Source organism: Eublepharis macularius, chromosome 6, assembly GCF_028583425.1.
Source record: "Eublepharis macularius isolate TG4126 chromosome 6, MPM_Emac_v1.0, whole genome shotgun sequence".
NCBI classification, from domain to species: domain Eukaryota; kingdom Metazoa; phylum Chordata; class Lepidosauria; order Squamata; family Eublepharidae; genus Eublepharis; species Eublepharis macularius.
Window position 1 is genome coordinate 134,247,148 of NC_072795.1, and position 18,974 is coordinate 134,266,121.

The 18,974-nt window shown below is 45.1% G+C and overlaps 1 protein-coding gene across 1 annotated transcript in view; it reads left to right on the top strand.

Moving 5' to 3' along the window:
• LOC129332906 (heparan-alpha-glucosaminide N-acetyltransferase-like) overlaps positions 1 to 18,974 on the top strand; it is a 365,907-nt gene that overhangs the window by 77,431 nt on the left and 269,502 nt on the right. Inside the window, exon 6 of the mRNA XM_054984210.1 lies at positions 747 to 801. Within this exon, the coding sequence (XP_054840185.1) occupies positions 747 to 801 (55 nt within the window). The remainder of the gene's footprint in view (positions 1 to 746; positions 802 to 18,974) is intronic.

Below are 18,974 nucleotides of genomic sequence, written 5' to 3' on the forward strand. Positions count from 1 at the left end.
ATTTTCTCCGAGGGCAACCCACTGAGTTCCACCACCTCTTTTCCCAGAAAAAAAGCCCTGAATAAACCAATAAGATAAACCGTACTCAGGACAGAGCAAATCCCACTGATTTCAAGGCGGCTTACTCCCAGACGAGTGTGTATGGGATTGCAATCTGAAGGTCAAACATCCTCGATTGTATTTTCTGTAGATTGTTCTTTCAAAACCAGCAAGTTTTGTAGGCCCTGATTTGGATAAGACCATAATAGGCTTAAATGCTTTCCCCCTGCTTTATTTTCACATCCAAAAACAGCCCTCTGGAAATGTTATTTCTCTTGTGGGGGAAAGCAAAAAAAGGGCATGGTTCCTATAAGTTTAGCCCAATGGGGCAAATATTGGGAAGGGGGCAACCATTTGAAGATGGGGAAATATTATATGGAGAAAGAATGAACTCTTCCTTCTCCCTGTGTTCCGATTCAAATTGGAGCCTCCTGAAACTGCTGTTTGCAAAGAAAAAAAATGGATGGTAGTCCCCTAACAGCCTTCCCAACATCTCATCCAGTTTGACCTAAAAAAATCAGGTTCTAACTTCTTCTTTTGAATGTCGGTGAGTAACTTCTGCTCCTTTAATCTTTTTGCTGTTTTGAAAAGTTTCTTTTAAATCTGTGAAATGGCAAACACCTCTGTAAACCAAGATACGATTTCTTGATTCTAGGCATTTCAGATGCATAGATCTGATTAGCTTTTTGCCTTTTTAATTCCTTCAGGCTACACTGCACACAGAAATGCTGCCATTGGCTTCGGGGTAAACTTGTCTCTTATGTAAGTACGTGTAATTTTTTTCCTGTTATATCACACTTGATTGTACAGGATGCATAATCTATATGTATCCATGGCCGTTTTCACACTGCTTACCGATCGCGCAAAACTCCCGGAATGACATGCCTTCCTGGCACGATTTCCCACGATATGCCAGGAAGGCGCGTCGTTCTGGGAGTTTTGTGTGATTGGTAAGCCGTGTGAAAACGGCCCAGATCTGCTATGTGTACGTGTATGCAGGCCATTGGATTGTACTGCAAAATCCCTCCTAAAGCAGGGATTCTAAAGAATAGGAATAAAAAACTCCTACATTTCATCCTATGGGTTTTTTGACATGGTCACTGTTGTAAGGTCATCCTCATATCCTGTATTTTAAGCAAGTGACATCATTATATTGAATTTTTTTTTTTAAAGATTTCCTCGGCCTGTGCTCCATACTTCTGCTTCTTGTTTTTTGTGGAAGGACCTTAACAATTGATAGGAATGAAACCATCTAAGATATAAAAGGTAAACCGTGTTGCTGACGACTCACTTTTTATCCCCATGCAGGCGCACTTGCGGGGATAAAAAAATCTGTTGTCAGCAATGGATTTACCTGGCTGCCAGAGCCCAGAGATGGAGTCTGTGCCCAGGGACTCAGCAGGGTGCAGGGAGAAGTCAGTGGAGCTGTGCTGGTCCCTCCTGGGCCTTGGCCACTGGCCTACGCAGCACCAGGGATGACACAGGCCACCCCGAGGGCAACAGGGCCAAGTGTGCAGTGAGGGCACCAGGTTTTCTAGAGCCTGTTGTTGATACAATGGACTTGGTTGCTAGTCTTTATACGTGTAGCTATCAAATGTTTCTTGCTTTTTGCAAGCATAGATACATTTTTTGTTGCCAATTCAAAAGTTGCTACCACCTCTGCAGCCCTCACCTGGATAGCCCAGGTGAGCCTGATCTCATCAGATCTCAGAAGCTAAGCAGGGTCGGCCTTGGTTAGTAATTGGATGGGAGACCTCCAACGAAGACCAGGGTTGCAGAGGCAGGCAATGGCACCCCCCCCATTAGTCTCTTGCTGTGAAAACCTCACCAGGGGTTGCCATAAGAGAGCTATGACTGGAAGGCACTCTCTCCACCCCCCCACCCCATAATCTATAGATGGTTTGGGTGAGGAAGGACCTCCCACAGCATTCTAGATAAGGGCTCAACTTCACCTTATTTCGTTTGTATTTCTTTTAAATAATTTTTTTCCCTTTAGGGTTAGAGTTGCCAGGACTGCTTTATTTAAAAGCAGAACGGTATGGGTAGAAAGAGAGTAATATTAACCCCTCCTCCCCCAGGCCATTTTCTCGTTGGAAAATACCACCTCTGAGCAGTTTTATCTCCTGCTAGAGAGAGTTCACACAGGTATTTTTTTTCTTCAGGGATGGCATTTTTCAGTTGAGAGGGAGAAAAGGGTTAAAGTTTCCTTTCTTCCCATACTATCCTCCCTGATACAGTAATCCTGGTAGCCAAATTTGCAGGGGAAAATATGTTCCAAATAAATGCAGAAAGAAAACCACAATGTGTAGTAGAGTTGCAAGTATGCATAGGCACACTTGGGGGCACAGGCATGTCCCAGTTCTCATTAGCCGCTGGAGAGTTTGAATCCTTCCAGCTCTGCTGTTCTACTGACTGATAGCAATCATATCCCGTAACTGAAATGCTGTGGGGTTCTTATTTGTGTTCCTGTTTTGCTCAATAGTGTTTTCTGTCAGATAAGATGCTGGGTTGAGATATGATACAGTAAAGAGAGAATGTTACTGCTGGGACAGATTTGAACAGCGTCGGAGGCGGTAGAGTAGATGATTGCTTTTAAAGATATTTACAGCAGGCTAGTAGAAGATCTTGGTGATGACAGTGGTGTATTTCTAGAGAAGGGCTTCTCAAATCTTCAAATTCTTTTCAAGCAACTATTGGGATGTCCCAGATTCAGGGGCTTTGGGCTGCCATGCCAGAAACTAGAGCTTTCGTGTTTGCATTTTTGAACTGCAGGTCCTGTAATTTGAATCCAGGAACTAGAAACTGGAGTTCAGGTAGCAGGAAGGTTCTATTTTGTTGGTCAAGTAAAGGCAGAAAACTTGGCTTCCAGTTTTTAGACCCCAGCTAGCCAGTCCGGATCCTAGTCATAAGGGCCAAAGTTGCACATCTTCCTCTTTTCTCAGATCAGGAAGAGGACTTCTGCCTTTCACTTTCATCTGGGCAGAACCCTTTTCTTCTTTCAGGTGGTTTCCACCCTGACTGACCTCCACCTGCCCTGTATAGTCTATCCCTTGTGGGGTATTAGACACCATTGTTCCTATTTCCCCCTTCTTGGTTCTAGCTGATTGGCACCTACACTGAGGGCACCTTTGTATTCCAGCATCACCCTCCAGGATAAACTATCCCCTGGCGGACCCTCAAGCCTCTGTGACTTATAGCTCTTTAAATTTTTGACTGTTTAAAACACTGCCACCATTCATATACCTTACTTCATACAGCATGAGGAAACTTTCTTTAAGATTTATTTTTATCTTTCTTTTTCTCTGCTCTTATGGACTAGTCTTAAGCATCAAGATGAATACAGAAGAACAAAAAGCAATTATAATATTAACAACACATAAAGATAATAACAACTGTGGATATAAACAATACCAACCAGCTGTAACACTGCGTTGTCCAGATCTGGCTAGCTATTAGATTTATTCGCATAGGAGAAGAATTTGGCTACTGCCAGAGTAATATTATGATCACTTCCAGCCAAAAGGATCTGTAGCTTGTGGTGGGCTGGGACACAGGCCAGGTCCTTTACAAAGGGAGAAACAAACATAGTCCTACACCTGTGAAATTTTGGTCAGTCCAACAAACCATAGAGCAAGTTGTCAAGGCTCCGCTTTAAGATTTAACAAAGTTTCATTTTACACATACATATAACTGAAAAGTTATACGTATAACTGGAATAAGATAAACTGTAATGGTTTAAACAATAAATATACTAGGCTGACAGACATATAAAATATTCATACACACAGGCTCTCTACACAAACTCTAGCTCAGATACTGACTGACACCCTACACAGATCAAAACTGGCTCACAGGCCATGCCTCCTTGACTATCAACCGATCATATGCCATATACAAAACAGGATTCCTCACACATTCTCATTAGGTCACTCAGGACTAGGCTAGACCATACCACATTACTGAGTCCACCACTGGGACGCAGAGCCATTTTAGGGTTTGTTTGTTATCGTTTCCAAATGCCATGGGAGCCCAACTCTGCTGGGGACCATGACATGGGGCACTAAGGGGCTATGGTTGCCAACTCTGGGTTGAGAAAGTCCTAGAGATCTGGGGGTGGAACCTGGGTTTGGGGACAGGAGGGACCTCAGCAGGATATAATGCCACAGAGCCCACCCTCCAAAGCAGACATTTTCCCCAGGGGAACCGATCTCTGTAGGCCAGAGATGAGTGGTAATTCCAGGAGATCTTGAGGTCCCATTTGGAGGTTGGCAACCATATGAGGGGTGCCTGTATCTCCTCCCCTCACAATTTTCAAGAGCCAAAATGGCCACAGCCATTTGGCTCTTGTAAACAGTGTAGGGGGCAAGAGAGGGGCTCCTCTTCCTCTCACACTGCAGTCCCCAGAAAATGTTTTGACAAGTTAAAAAAAGCTTTAAAGTGGTTCTGTGTCCTAGTGATGGAATCAGGAATGAGGTATTGTCTAGTTTGGCAGCCAAGCCGTCCTTCTTCCCATGCTTACAAACAATAAACAGTCACCATATACTGTATTAACATTAACTGGCTTTGCTTCCTGAGATCATTTTAGCCAGAGATACCAAGTGTCCCATGCCTGGTCAAATGGTCTTCTCAAGAGTTGGTTTAGTTGGCCAGCTCGCCTGTGGGGGAACTTGCAGCTGGAACACCAGGCTAGGGCTGGTTGAAGCACTGAAACTTTGCCAAGCCTCAGCCTAAATAGGTCGAGGGGCCATCTGGCTCAGCTGCACCTGCCAAGTGCCAACAGGTGTTGGGGCTCAGGAGGCACTGCTCTGGCCACGGCCCTGCAAGGAAGTATCTTAGCCAGAGTCCTAGCCTGAGTCTGCAGGGAGGTGGTGCACTGCCAGCCTTGCCCTTCGCCTTCTCCATGCTCCTTCTGCCTGGCTTCTTTCCTTGGCATGGGAGGTGATCTAAAGGGGCTATGGGCCCTGGCTTGTGACCTGCCTGGCAGGGGCCCAGTGGTGTACTCTGGGGTAGGTGGCTCGGACGTGCTTGTAGGTGGCAAGGACTCATTTGGTGGGCTGGTGTCGGGCGCTACTGGGGCATGGTCGGCCAGGGCATCGCTTACAGGCTCTGGCAGTGTGACTTCTGGCACATGGCCTCTGCAGGCTTAGGCCCATCCTGGCCCTCCTTGTCCTCAGGCTCTTCCTCTGAGCCCTCCAGGTCTGAGTTGCTGGTCTGGTCAGTGGGCTGGTCACGGCACCAGGGACTGCACTGGGTCTTTGTACGTGGAAAACATCAGGGCTTTTTTTTTCTGGGAAAAGAGGTGGTGGAACTCAATGGGTTGCCCTCGGAGAAAATGGTCACATGGCTGGTGGCCCCGCCCCCTGATCTCCAGACAGAGGGGAGTTGAGATTGCCCTCCACGCCGCTCCAGTGGAGCGGAGGGCAATTTCAACTCCCCTCTGTCTGGAGATCAGGGGGCGGGGCCACCAGCCATGTGACCATTTTCAAGAGGTTCCTGAACTCCGTTCCACAACGTTCTAGCTGAAAAAAAAGCCCTGGAAAACATCAGTATCTTTGCCAAATTTGACACATCATCCCAAGGTCTGTTATTTTCTGTGGCAGTGGCAGCACACAGACATGACTGCGACCGCAGGGATGACCCATCCACCAAATGGCCCTAGACCGTTGCCTAGGGTAAGAGAGGCGGTGGGGCACTAACCAGCCTTGTTGCCAACCCACAGCAGTAGGATTTGCCACAGCAGATAGCAGACTGGAGGGGGGGGGCTACAAGCAGCCTGCTCTTCCTCTTCGTCTTCGTCTCTCTGTAGGAGACATCTTACATGGGGACGCTGACGTGCAGGGCGACACAATGTTAGCCGTGAAGCAAAGATGAAATTAACAAACCCTCCGAGGAGCGCTCTCCGTGGGCTCTGTCTTTTTAAACTATGTTTCCCGGCTAACATTGTATCTCCCTACACTTGAACGTCCCCATGTAAGATGTCTCATGTAGAGAGACTCTCTGTTAGGAGGCAGGACAGAGGCTGGCCCGGCCCTCCTTCCTTCCACCAAGGAGGCAAGGAGCGTGTGCCGTGGCTTCCTGCCTCCCCTCAGCGTGGGGGTCAAGGAGGGCAATTAAAAGGCTTCCCGGAGGTGCACCTCAACCCGCCACCTTAACCTGCCTTCCCACTGCTGAGTGAGGAAGGGGGTGGCACTGCCTTTCTCGTGGTTGGACTTGCTGCTGCACGTCACTGCCTCTCCTCACTGCAGGGATAGCAAGGATGTGGGTGTGACATCCCGTCACTGGGGGGGGGGGGGCGGTCAGGAGGGCAGGGAGCAGCTTCTTGCTGTGTCTTGGCGCAGGAGGGATGATGAGCAGTCAGTTCCCTGGGGCACAGGGCAGGGGCAGCAAACCTTCACTGCTTAGGGTGCCCAAACCCTTTGTGTCAGCCCTGTGTGATCATGGGGAGGGAGAGAGTTACCATACCATTGCCGTAATATTTGGACTTGGCCATAATTGCAGAGGGATTCTTGCCATGTTCCAGCATTTTGGGGGGCAAATTGACAACCTGGTGGGCTACCATGACCATCTCATCCCCTCGGCCTTCATTGACCTTCTACTGAGGCACTTCACCCCGGGGCTGTTAGGCCTTCTACAGACTTATACAAGGCCCTCTTTGGGCAGATAAAAATATCTCTTTGATGACTCTTGTACCGTTTTAACCCAGAGCCAAGCTACAAGTGATGCCTGACACAGGTTGGACACTTGTCAGCTTCCCTCAAGTTTTGATGGGAAATGTAGGCATCCTAGTCTTGCAGCTGTGATGGAGAGCCAAGCTGTAAAACCAGGATGCCTACATTTCCCATCAAAACTTGAGGGAAGCTGACAAATATCCAACCTGTGTCAGTCATCACTTGTAGCTTGGCTCCCAGTTTGGTTACTGGTCATTTGCCTAGAAGTGTTAGCAGTAAATTTGTTTTCCTCAGGAAAACATATTTATCATACTGCAAGCTAGACTGTAGCACAGAGCAATATGTTAAATTATCTGCCCGAAAAAGAATTGCTCGGAAGGAAGAAAGGAGAAAGCAGGCAATGAGAGAGACAAGGATGTGAATGTTTTCACTCTCCCTTTCCTCGTGAGGTACAGTCTGTGTTTAGTCCATACAGTACTTTTTGTCCTTCTGTAAGACAAATGAATCACAATGATGAGGTGGTTTGAAATGGGCCTCCGTTGGCTAGGTGAATTTAATGATAGAAAACGGAAATAAAGCCGAAGAAGCCATACATCAAGGAAAAAAGCAGTAGAGCTTGCAGGGATGTGATCTGGCGTCTGGCTTGGACTTTTAATCTCGAAAGGCATTTATTAACATGATATGATTGCCACTAACAGTTCACAGCAGGTTTTATTAATTTAGAATTGAACAATAATTCAAAAGTTCCATCAGCTGCAATGCACAGATATAGATTCTAATATTCCAGAAGTTTCCAGTTTGGGCGTCTCAACTTTGCTACTTCTTAAGGATAACTTGCAGTTCATTGAAAATGTTTTGATGATTTAAAAAATATTGATAATAGTCAAGTTAAGATTAAAATGAAATGTCTAAAATATGAGTAATGTTAAAACATAGCTCTCTCATGCTGGTTGCATGCTGGAGAGAAGAAATCCTGCAACTGGAGAATGTTCACTATGGATGTTTCCCTGTTTGTTCTACCAAGATTCCAATTTGTTGTACAGGTAATACTGTTAAAAAGGAGTTCTTGGGCAACAAACCACACTTAATAATGATGATGATGATGATAACTGTGCTTATATACTGCTCTTCTAGACAAATTAGAGCAGATTAGTGTTATTATTATCCACACAATACAGCTGGGGAGCTGGGGCTGAGAGGAGTGGCTTGCCCAAGGCCACTTACTGAGCTCATGGCAGGAGTGCGATTCGAATCAGTAGAGTGCTGTTTCACAGCCAAAACACTTAACCACTGTATTCAGTAATAGCCAACAATAAAACCTTTCCTGATCTGTACCGCTTCAAGCTGTGAGTGGAAAAGGATGTATATTTCAGAGCTCTGCAAGCAAAGGAAGAGGGGGTGGGGGACCCCCCCCCCAAACTCAACCTAAATGAACAGTAGATACTACAAAAGTTAAAAACATTTAAAATCTATTCAAAGTAAGTGTTTATTATAGAGTGTACACAGTATTCAAAAACATAGGGCCTGAATAGCAGGCTGCGCACACATGTGCTTAAAATAGGTAACATTCTCCAAATAGTGTTTGGACCAACACTAAACCTGACCATACGTGTTTTGGCCTCAGGGCTTTCCTCAAGGGTCAGTCATACAATTTTTGTAATAAGCAATCAAACCCGCACATCCAGAAAGCAATACATAAAAAATGCTCCTCATGTTCTTATCTGGAAATGTAAAGGGAGAAAGGAGGAAGAAATTTTTTTTCAAAGAAAAATTATAATGATGGCAACAACTATACCTTATTTTTTTCCCTTTGGAAAAACACAGAACCAATTTTACTTCTTATGTGTGGTATGATATAGATTATTGCAGCAGGCCATGGATAATGTCCCATGCTGACTGCACTCATACAGAGCTCTTCATTTGGTGTTTTAATCCTTAGAGCAAATATTAAAGGTAAAGGTAGTCCCCTGTGCAAGCACCGAGTCATTACTGACCCATGGGGGGGACGTCGCATCACGACGTTTTCTTGGCAGTGGTTTGCCATGAAGAAACTTTTCAACCCAAAAGTCCCTCTTATCTCCAATGGTGCTTGATTTCCAATGTTTCTGGATGTGTATCATCAATCGGTAGTTGCAATCAAATGGCACCTTTACGCCATAAAGTTCATCTGTGTAATAAAATAAAAAGGTGATGCAATGCAGCACTCACAAACAAGGGGGGGGATCAGTGTTGACAGACCCCGGAATAAGTGAGTGTTGGCAGCACATGTTGGTCATTTCACTGACTCCCTATGGTGGAAAACTGCAAACTAAACGTTAGAAGTTAGCACAGGCACCAGCAGTTTGTGCTAGCCAGTGACATTCATAATAATAACAACAACAACATTCGATTTATATACCACCCTTTGGGACAACTTAACTCCCGCTCAGAGCGGTTTACAAAGTATGTCATTATTATCCCCACAAAAAACACCCTGTGAGGTGGGTGGGGCTGAGAGAGCTCCGAGAGAGCTGTGACTGACCCAAGGTCACCCAGCTGGCTTCAAGGAGAAGAGTGGGAAATCAAACCCAGCTCTCCAGATTACAGTCCTGCGCTCTTCACCACTACACCAAACTGGTGTTTATTTTTTGTTGTTGTTGAGGTACCTTTAAGAGGGCAGAAACGTTGGCCGTTTCCACACATCTTACCTGCCTGCGGAACATCGCATGAAAGACCTGGAAGACAGCACCTTCTCACACGAAATCGCGCCAGGAAGATGCTGTTATCTGGGAGTTTTGTGCGATTTTGCACAATGTTCCACAGGCAGGTAAGATGTGTGGAAATGGTCATTCTCATGTGCTGTTCTTCTTTTAAAATTTCATTTTACAAATGTACAAACATAAAATTCATAATTGATTATTCATAATTTTTACAATCAAATCATACATTGTAGAACTTACTTAAATTTACTTTTTAATATTTCACTTCTATTTAAACACCTTTATTCTGTCTTTCCCGCCTATCTTCATATCTATTGATATACTTTACCCAAGTCTTTCTTTCCGTCATTCTCTATTTTAATTTAATTTTAATCAGCTATATAATTAGAAAAAAGCCTTTCTATTTTTCTTGAAATTCTGAAATCGGTAAAAGATGTTAATTTTGCAATTGTTGCATATTCATACAGTTTATTCTTCCATTCTTTCAATTCTAGACAATTTACTGTCTTCCATTTTGTTGCGAATATTACACTTGCTGCCATCACCATATACTTACATCATTCACAGTTTATTTTTGTGATATTGCTTGGTAAGATATTTAGTAACATGTTTTTCGGATCCATCGCAAACTTAACTTTTAATATATTTTGTATTTCTTCATGTATCTCTGTCCAATATTTTCTGCTTTTTTGCATGTCCACCTCATGTGATAAAATGTTGCATCAGTGTTCTTGCATTTCCAACACTCTTCATTATATTCTTTGTTTGCTTTTGCTATGTCTTTAGGGGTAATATGCCCGTTCTCCCTTAATACTTGACATTCAGTAAACTTGGTTTCTTTAGTCCAAAGATTTTTCCACTGACTCGTGTATATTTTGTCCAAAATTTTGAATCCATTTTGTCATACAATTTTAACTTACTCTGTTTCAGTGTCATATTGTAATAACATTTTTTAAATTTTCCGAATTGGTGTCTTAAATCTTCAGTAATTAATTGTTTAAAAGGGGTTTTTTTTCTTAGTTGGCCCCCTTCCCCATATGTGGTTCTTGTATGAGATGAGGTTCAATATCCAATTACATTTGAAGTTCAACATTCTGTGCCAAAAGGGGGGCATTTGTTCTCTCATTCTTGCTGATCACCAGTCAGTCATAGACTGGGGCCATTTCCACACTTACTCACCTTCATCCGGAATGCTGCGGAACGTCATGAAAAAAACGAAGAAGATAGCGTCTTCTCGCACAAGTTTTGCACAACATCATGCAAAACTCGCACGAGAAGACGCAATCTTCTGTGTTTTTTTCATGACGTTCCGCAGCGTTCTGGATGAAGGTGAGTAGTGTGGAAACAGCCCATGTCTGCCAAGAAGAGACAGGCATGTACATACCTTGCCTGTGATCACGTGTCAGTCTTCTAAATATTTTCTAATTATTTATTTTAGCCAACTTTCCCCCTAATTTGCATACCATGATACTCAGAGTCTGACCATCATCTACCAAGGCAGAATCTTTTGCATCTGCATTGGTCAGAGATATGCAAAAGTGCCCACCCCTTTGTTTGCAGCAGACCAAAAAAAGTTGGTGTGAGAGTCTGTGACAACTATGGGGGAGGTTCATAGATTGTTCTCCACCTTTTTATCTGTCTTTGACTAATAAATCCAATTTTTAAGAAGTTGAAAGAGAAAAGGAGACAGACTACGTTTGGAGACAGTCTCCCTGCTCATTCACAGCAACCAGATCAGTCGCCACGTGAAAAGTTGATCTGGGAAGACAGATTTCCGAGCAGTATACAAGACATTTTCCAGCATTCAACTCAGGGTTAACATTGTCAATCAGAGACAGCCCAGAAAGACCGCAGTCTTTGAGCAGATATACAGCTCCTCTCGATGCTCCGGCCACTTATTTTTGCAGGACTTCTGCAGTCATCGTTGGCAATTGGAATCATACCAGCAATCATACCAGCAGGCCACTGAGTGGCCCACTTAGTCCAATGCCTCGGCCCTCACCATGGCACACTCTATTTTTAAAAACAGTCATTTATTTCCAAATTTACCCTCATTTGCATGACATGATCCTTTACTGCTTTGCAGGTAGGAGAGCCTCCCTCCCCCTTTCCTGCTTATGCCTCATGGAGCAGAGTCTTTTTTCTGTGCATGAAAGCAGGGCTCATTTAGAGGGGGGACGTGCAGGAACGCAGTTCCGGCAGTTCCCCAAAGAGGTCATGTCAGGTGGCTCCGCCCACCTGACTCTCGGCCATTTTGGGCCCGTTTTGTCTTGGATTGGGGCTGAAACGGCCTGGATCGGGCCTCTGACGGGTGGTAGATCACTCTCCTGTTCAGCAATGGCCTGATCCTGACCGTTTTGGGCCCCTTTCTGGCCATTTTCAGCCCCTTTCTGCCATTTTGGGCCCAATTTCGGCCCTGAATGGCCAGGATTGGGTCTAAAGCAGCCAGGATAGGTGATGTCAGGGTGTGTGGCATATTCAAGTTATGCTAATGACACATTTCTGAGGGGTGTGGCATATGCTAATAGGGCATGCTAATGAGTTATGCTAATGAGTTCCTCCAGCTCTTTTTCTACGAAATGACCCCTGCATAAAAGTATTTCTGTGTGTAAAGTAACACAGAAAGGGTCCACCAGCCACAAAGGGGTGGGGCTGCTGGCCTGGTGCAAAGGGAGCTTTTGCCCTCCCAAAGAGTTCACCAAACTCAGACTGTTACTGGGGGGAGGGGATGGCCCTTCTGCCAGCATATCAGGGGACTGTTTAGCAGAGGAGTGAGGGCTGGTGGGTGGGTGGGGGTATAATATTTTTCTCTTCACTGGCATCGCCTCTTTCCAGATGGTGCTGCCAATGGTAAATGAGAGAGACAAGGTGTCTCTTCTCTTCTCTTTTATTTATTTCTATCTTTGCAGCACTGTAGATGGGAGGTGGTGCTGGTCAACACCTTCTCCCAAGATGTTAACCATGAGTGAAAGTTGGAGACTTGGCCTTGCCTATGCCAAGTGATCTCATCAGTGAAGTGAACAAGTTGCACACCTTGAGACATCTGTGTAAAGCTCATATCCATCCAACCCCATCCATCCAAGTTCATATCCATCCAACCCCTTTTAAGGGGAATTGAAATGATCATGGGCAATTCCCCCCCCTGTGCACTAACCCCTTCAGAGAACAACTTCTACTGTTATGGTTGGCACCTGCTACCTGCCTGTTGTCTTGCAAAGACAGGATGGATGGAATCTCCCTATAAGTTTACTTTCTTTGTGCCCTCTTGGGCCAGGTTCACACTAGAGATGGGCAGGAACAGGAAAAAAACACCAAACATGATGTTCGTTGTTCATTGCCATCCACGAACAGGGACTCACGAACACTTACGAGCATGTCTTGTTCACAAACATGTTTGTGGTTGGATGTTCGTGGGGGCCAGCAAGCTTTCCTCCAGCCATCATCCAAGTTTGGTCAAGATCCCTACTGCACCGCTCCCAGAAACCTGACCTGAGGAGGTACCAGGAAAGGTACCAATAGTAAATAATAGCTTGGCCCCAGAGCCTGGCAGCAGCCCTGGAACCTGAAGGGGTAGGTCCATATCCCACCACACACAAAGAAAATTCAAGCTCCAATGCACTCTCCCTGTCTCTCTCTCTCAAAATGCCAACAGCAGCCGTCTCTCTCCCTCTCCACTGTCTGCAAAGACTAGCCAGAGCTGGGAGCCCCCCTCCCTCATGGTCTTTGCTTTCTTGTAACAAATTTGGGGCTCCACACTTGAAAGGAAGACCTACCTATCAAGCTAAATTGGGATTAGCTTGGGGTTTCCAGGGCAACAGCAGGAGTTCAGACAGAGTTCATACAATCCCTGCCTAAGTTGCCAAGGGAATTGATTGCAGGTGCCAGACTGTCTGGCTTGATGAACAGCAACGAACAAGGCTTGTAACGACCACCTGTTCATTTAGAATGGGGCCTCATGAACAGCTTGTTCGCGAACAGCAGATTGGGCTGTTCGTGGCTTTTTTTGTTTGTATTGCTGTTCGTGCCCATCTCTAGTTCACACCAATTTTTGCCTGTTTTTTCTGCTCATAATGCAAGACAGCAGAGAAATGATGCTCCCTGCCTCCTATATTAATCATGCTGCTAAGCATGAAGGATCTCTACAGTACAGTTTAGAGAACAGATACAATTGTCATGTTGTCTGATAATATGTCCACCTGTTCCACTGTGCAGTGTTCCTCTGACTCCTGTTAATGCACAAAGATTTGAGGATAGGGTCCTGCATCCTGCATTAACCTCTCTTTCCTCTTGTAACAACAACAACAACAACATTCAGTTTATATACCACCCTTCTGGACAACTTAACACCCACTCAGTGTTTACAAAGTGTGCTATTATTATCCCCACGACAATCACCCTGTGAGGTGGGTGGGGCTAAGAGAGCTCTGAGAAGCTGTGACTGACCCAAGGTCACCCGGCTGGCTTCAAGTGGAGGACTGGGGAACCAAACCCGGTTCTCCAGATTAGAGTCTTGCCGCTTTTAACTACTAAACCAGACAGGCTGTCTTGTTCTAGCCCTCCCCTGGACAAGACTGGCTTTTTGTAGGATAAACGATAAACTATGGGGGAGGGATCCTTATGTCCATTCCATTCATGTTGTATAGTGGGAGGGGGAAGTCTTATAGGAGCCCTTTTCCCTGCCTTACCTCCCTGCGAACTCCGTGTTTGAAGGAAGTATACCTCTGCACTCCAGTTGTTGGGTTGCAGCAACAGGGAAATTCTGGCCCCTGTGACTGTTAATAGTCCCTCTAGGTCATCCGACTGTCTACCATGGAAAAGAGGATGCTGGGTTGGATCGGCCTGTTGCAGCAGGGGTCTTCCTTTGTTCTCACAACCTCTCCCCCACACATACACGTACAACCCAAAATAGCCTGATTCACAACCCCTTTTACTCAGGGCTTTTTTTCTGGGAAAAGAGGTGGTGGAACTCAGTGGGTTGCCCTCGGAGAAAATGCCGAGCGGCGCTGAGGGCAATCTAATCTCCCCACTGTCTGGAGATCAGGGGGCGGGGCCACCGGCCATGTGACCATTTTCAAGAGATTCCGGAACTCCGTTCCCCCGCGTTCCTGCTGAAAAAAAGCTCTGCTTTTACTACTTTTTCTGTTTGTAGACTTCAGGTCACAGGTGTGTTCTCAACGGTTGACATCGAAAAGCTTTCCAGACTGAAGGGTAAAAATCTCCAGCAGCTTCCATTTATTGCGTACAAATACTGCAGGACAAATGAGGCAGCAATTTACTTAAGGAACCATTTCCATTATCAGTGAATCATCTTCTTTATTAAATGAGAAAGGCAGGAATGCCAAGTCTTGGGGGACATGCACATCAGTCAGACTGATGAATAAGGATCTGTACTTTTCCAGTGTGGTACTTGGCCAGATATCTTAATACTACCCTTGCACCCATGCTTGCTTATTTATTTCTTAGAAGTTTCAATCAAATTAATCCAAAATGCTTCAACTAGTTAACAAACTTTTTTTAAAAAAGTAAACTGTTTCAACAAGGCCTGCAGTAAATCAAGAGTTCCAGTCATGACTATGGAAATGCTGAGACCCATTTAGAAACTTGTGTCCATGGAAGCCAAAAAAGGTTGTTAGCTAATCAGGGAGCATTCCTTCCCAGTACAAGGTCTGGTGATTGATTCGGCTCTGAACAGGACATTTATTTATTTAAATATTTATACTCTGCCATTCTCTGGGAACTCCAAACATCCAACAAGGTGTCACAGGCACAAATTGGTGGTGGAGAGTGCCGTCAAGTCACAGCTGACTTACGTCGACCCTTGGTGGGATTTTCATGGCAAGCAGCTAACAGAGGTGGTTTCCCATTGCCTGCCTCTGCGGCCCGGGACTGTCAACCAGAGACACTTGAGCATTCATACACAGCTGGCCAGGGGAATACTGAGACAGTGAGAAGGAGATGACTTGAGGGCCACTGGTGATGCATGGCATCATAATGCGATCCTTTAGAAAGAGGGTTCAATGCTGAGAAGGGATTTAAAGGTAAAAAAAACTAGCATTTTAAATTGGGATCAGAAACAAACAGGTAACCAGTGAAGGTGCTGGAGAAGCAGAGCTGTATGTTTAAAATGGCTAGTCCCAGACCAAAAGCTGAAAGGTGACCAAAACAAAATCCTGGTCTCTTCTACATACCCTCACCTAAGTAGATGTCAGGATATGGATGACAGGATATGGTAGACAGGTCCCTGCACCATTGCAAGAAGAAGTCCAAGCTCTTGGTTAAATGGTTTTATTCAGCAATCCAATCTTTTCCATATATATTTCCATGGAGTTACTCAGAGGCAAAAAAAAAAAGCATCTCAGCAGTACATGCTTCCTTGATAATAAAGATTTGAGGAAAGTACAACTCTAAATACCCACTCATTTCCCCCCTCCCAGCTAGACCACAGGTTTGCCCGCAAAAGGGTCTGGGAATGCATGAAAGTAAACTGCAACATTTCAGACAGTACGAGGTCACTTGTGTGAGCTTCAAAGAAAGAACAGATAAGACAGCTGTGTTCTCAGACTGCTAGAGAAAGAAACGAAAGTAACCATCATAGTTAGAGCATTTGCAAAATGAAATAAAGGCACAGTATTAGCCATGGTTCAACACCTAGAGCAATGGCATGGATGTAGGGCTACAGACATGACATTTGTGTTAATTTGGCCCCTTTATGTAGGAGGCCTCTTTCCCATGGGTTTCTATATCTGGTAGTTATACAACTGTCAGGAGGAAGACATAGATTCCAAAATTTGTGGTAGGGTATGAGCTTTTGTGAGTCACAGCTCGCTTCTTCAGAAGTGAGCTGTGACTTATGAAAGCTCATATCCGACCACAAATTTTATTAGTCTTATAGATGCTACTGGACTCTTGCTCTTTTCTATTGCTACAGACAGACTAACATGGCTAGCCCTCCTGATAGATCTTGATCTTGATAGTGTTACTGGCACGAATTAAGCAGTTTATTGGAAGGCACTATTGCATAATACAGTCCAAAAGAAAACTGTAAACTGAATCAGATCAAAAATCCAGCAATGCATGGTTCTCCTTACCCCATACTATCATGAAGGGTCAAAGACAACTGAAGTCATCCCATGGATGGATATTATGTTGTCAAAATCCATTTGGACAAGCTTTAGACAGGTGCCTTCCTTCACAAAAGCTTTCTCTCAATATTAAGAGGTGCTTTCCCAGTGTTTACAGCTACTTGTGGTTAGATGTTCCTCATGGAATTCACAAAAATCGCCCAATGCTGTACCATTGTTGCCTCAGCAAAAGACACACTTTCTAACGGCAAACTGCACAGAATCAGGGGCTGGAATCCATTCTGTTCAAAGATGAAGGCTCTAACTGGGCCAATTCAGGGCCAAAAATGTACCGTCTAAACAAGCAGCACTCCTTTCTTTGCAAAACCAGTGTATTAGAATGGATATACACAGGGCATTTTTTCTGGGAAAAGAAGTGGTGGAACTCAGTGGGTTGCCCTCGGAGAAAATGGTCACATGGCTGGTGGCCCCGCCCCCTGATCTCCAGACAGAGGGGAGTTTAGATTGCCCTCCGCGCTGCCAGCGGCACGGAGGGCAATCTAAACTCCCCTCTGTCTGGAGATCAGGGGGCGGGGCCACCAGCCATGTGACCATTTTCAAGAGGTGCCAGAACTCTGTTCCACTGCATTGCCACTGAAAAAAAGCCCTGGATACATGGGCCGATTCCAGACGGCCCTCCCCATCCCGCGTCGCGCGTTGTTGCGCGGAAAACGCGAAATATCGTGTTTTCTCACGCGAGTTTTGCACGACGTCGCGCAAAACTCGCGTGAGAAAAGGCGATATTTTGCGTTTTCCGCACAACAACGCGCGACGTTTCAGGATGGGGAGGGCCATCTGGAATCGGCCATGGTTGGTCTTGAACAAGGGAGATTTGGAATCAAAACCCAAAGTAGCCTTGAGACTCATAGGGTGGCTACAGGTGGGTCACTGTTGCAGCTCAGGGTAGCTGAGAGAATGACATAGGATAAGTTTAATGCATATTGCCGTGAGGTCCTTAGGGGAAGGGTGGGATGCACGCATCATCCATCCATCCTGTTTTTATTAAACGTAAGCGGGATGAAGGAGCAAAATACTGCCCTAACAAAATGCACTGTTTTTTTTGAAAACTCTGTTCAGCATGTGCTCTTCAGTGTTCCGTGACAGCATTACTTTTTTATCTTTTCAATCCCTCCAAGTCAGACTTCACTGATGAGACAATACCTGGCTGAGTTCCTTCCTGTTTTAATCTTTTGTTTAGATACGCTTCTTTTGGCTTGCTCTGTTTGGGTATCAGAAGTATTTGGCTGTTGCTGCTTTGGAATCTCCCAGATGCAATTGCTGTTGGGTTGAATCATGTGTCCTTTCCCTATATAAGCAAGCTTTGGCTCCAATTTTCATTTTCTGGGAAATGCTGACTTCAGCATTGACTTGCTTGATGTCCGTGGCTTGGACCCATAAAAATAAATTGGGGCACATGTATAATTTCCCCAATGCAATCTCCAAATCACCATCTATGAAGGGTGTGTCCACATTGTCACTCCTATTTTATTTCAATTTTTCATGTTCAAAACATGAGCCTTATATATATGCCCTTCCATCTGGAATTCCAAGCTTGGAGAGAGTTTTTCCTGTAATAAATGCTACACTTGCATATCTGCAGCCCGCCAGCCCTAGATCTGTTTGATACAGTTCGATGGGGAAAAGTGATGGAACTTTAAAATGGAATTGTCAATTAGCCAAGTTTAGCTTTTGCTAAAAGAATTTAGCTGGGAAAAAATATTCTTCTAAGACTGGAGGCAGTCAATAGTTTCTCAGAGATGAAAATGTTATGGCAGAGCCATCATGTTTGTGTTTTATGACACATTCTGTTTTGAATCTTCCAATAGATTTGAGGAAAGCATCTCAAAAATCTGAAACTTTGTTTTTACCAGAGACTATAGTGGAACAATGTGAGGAGGGATAGTTCTATCATCTCACCTTCAGCACTTGGGAACAAACTCTCTGGTTATCCAGGCCAGGATTATGGGCAGCAGCAAGAGCATGGGATAAAGAGCTGAGGACAGAGTGAAGGGGCAGTCCAGAGGTCGAAGCCAGTGAACCAGAAGTTCAGACAGTACCAGATAATGAGCCAAGTCACAGGTCAGATGCCACTATAGGGTTGCCAGCACTGGCCTGCGAAATTCCTGGAGTTTGAGTGCCTGTGGAGAGGAGATTTCACTTACAATCTATGGTATACCATGAGGGGATCCAAGGGAACAGATTTTCCAGGTACAACCCAGAAGTGACAAAGGGTAGCTCGAAGAGTCTCTGGAAACTCTATGGTAGGTTTGTGGTGATTCCTAGAGCTATACTTGGTCACTACCCAGAATTGCTATGGCAGTGTCGGTGGCGTCACACACATGCCCCCTTGTCCCCACCTCTTGCCTGAGACTGCCAGATTCCCACTGGGGCAGAGGATTTCCTGCCCTCAGCTGATGCCCCCCGACACCCCTCACCTGGCGAGTGGG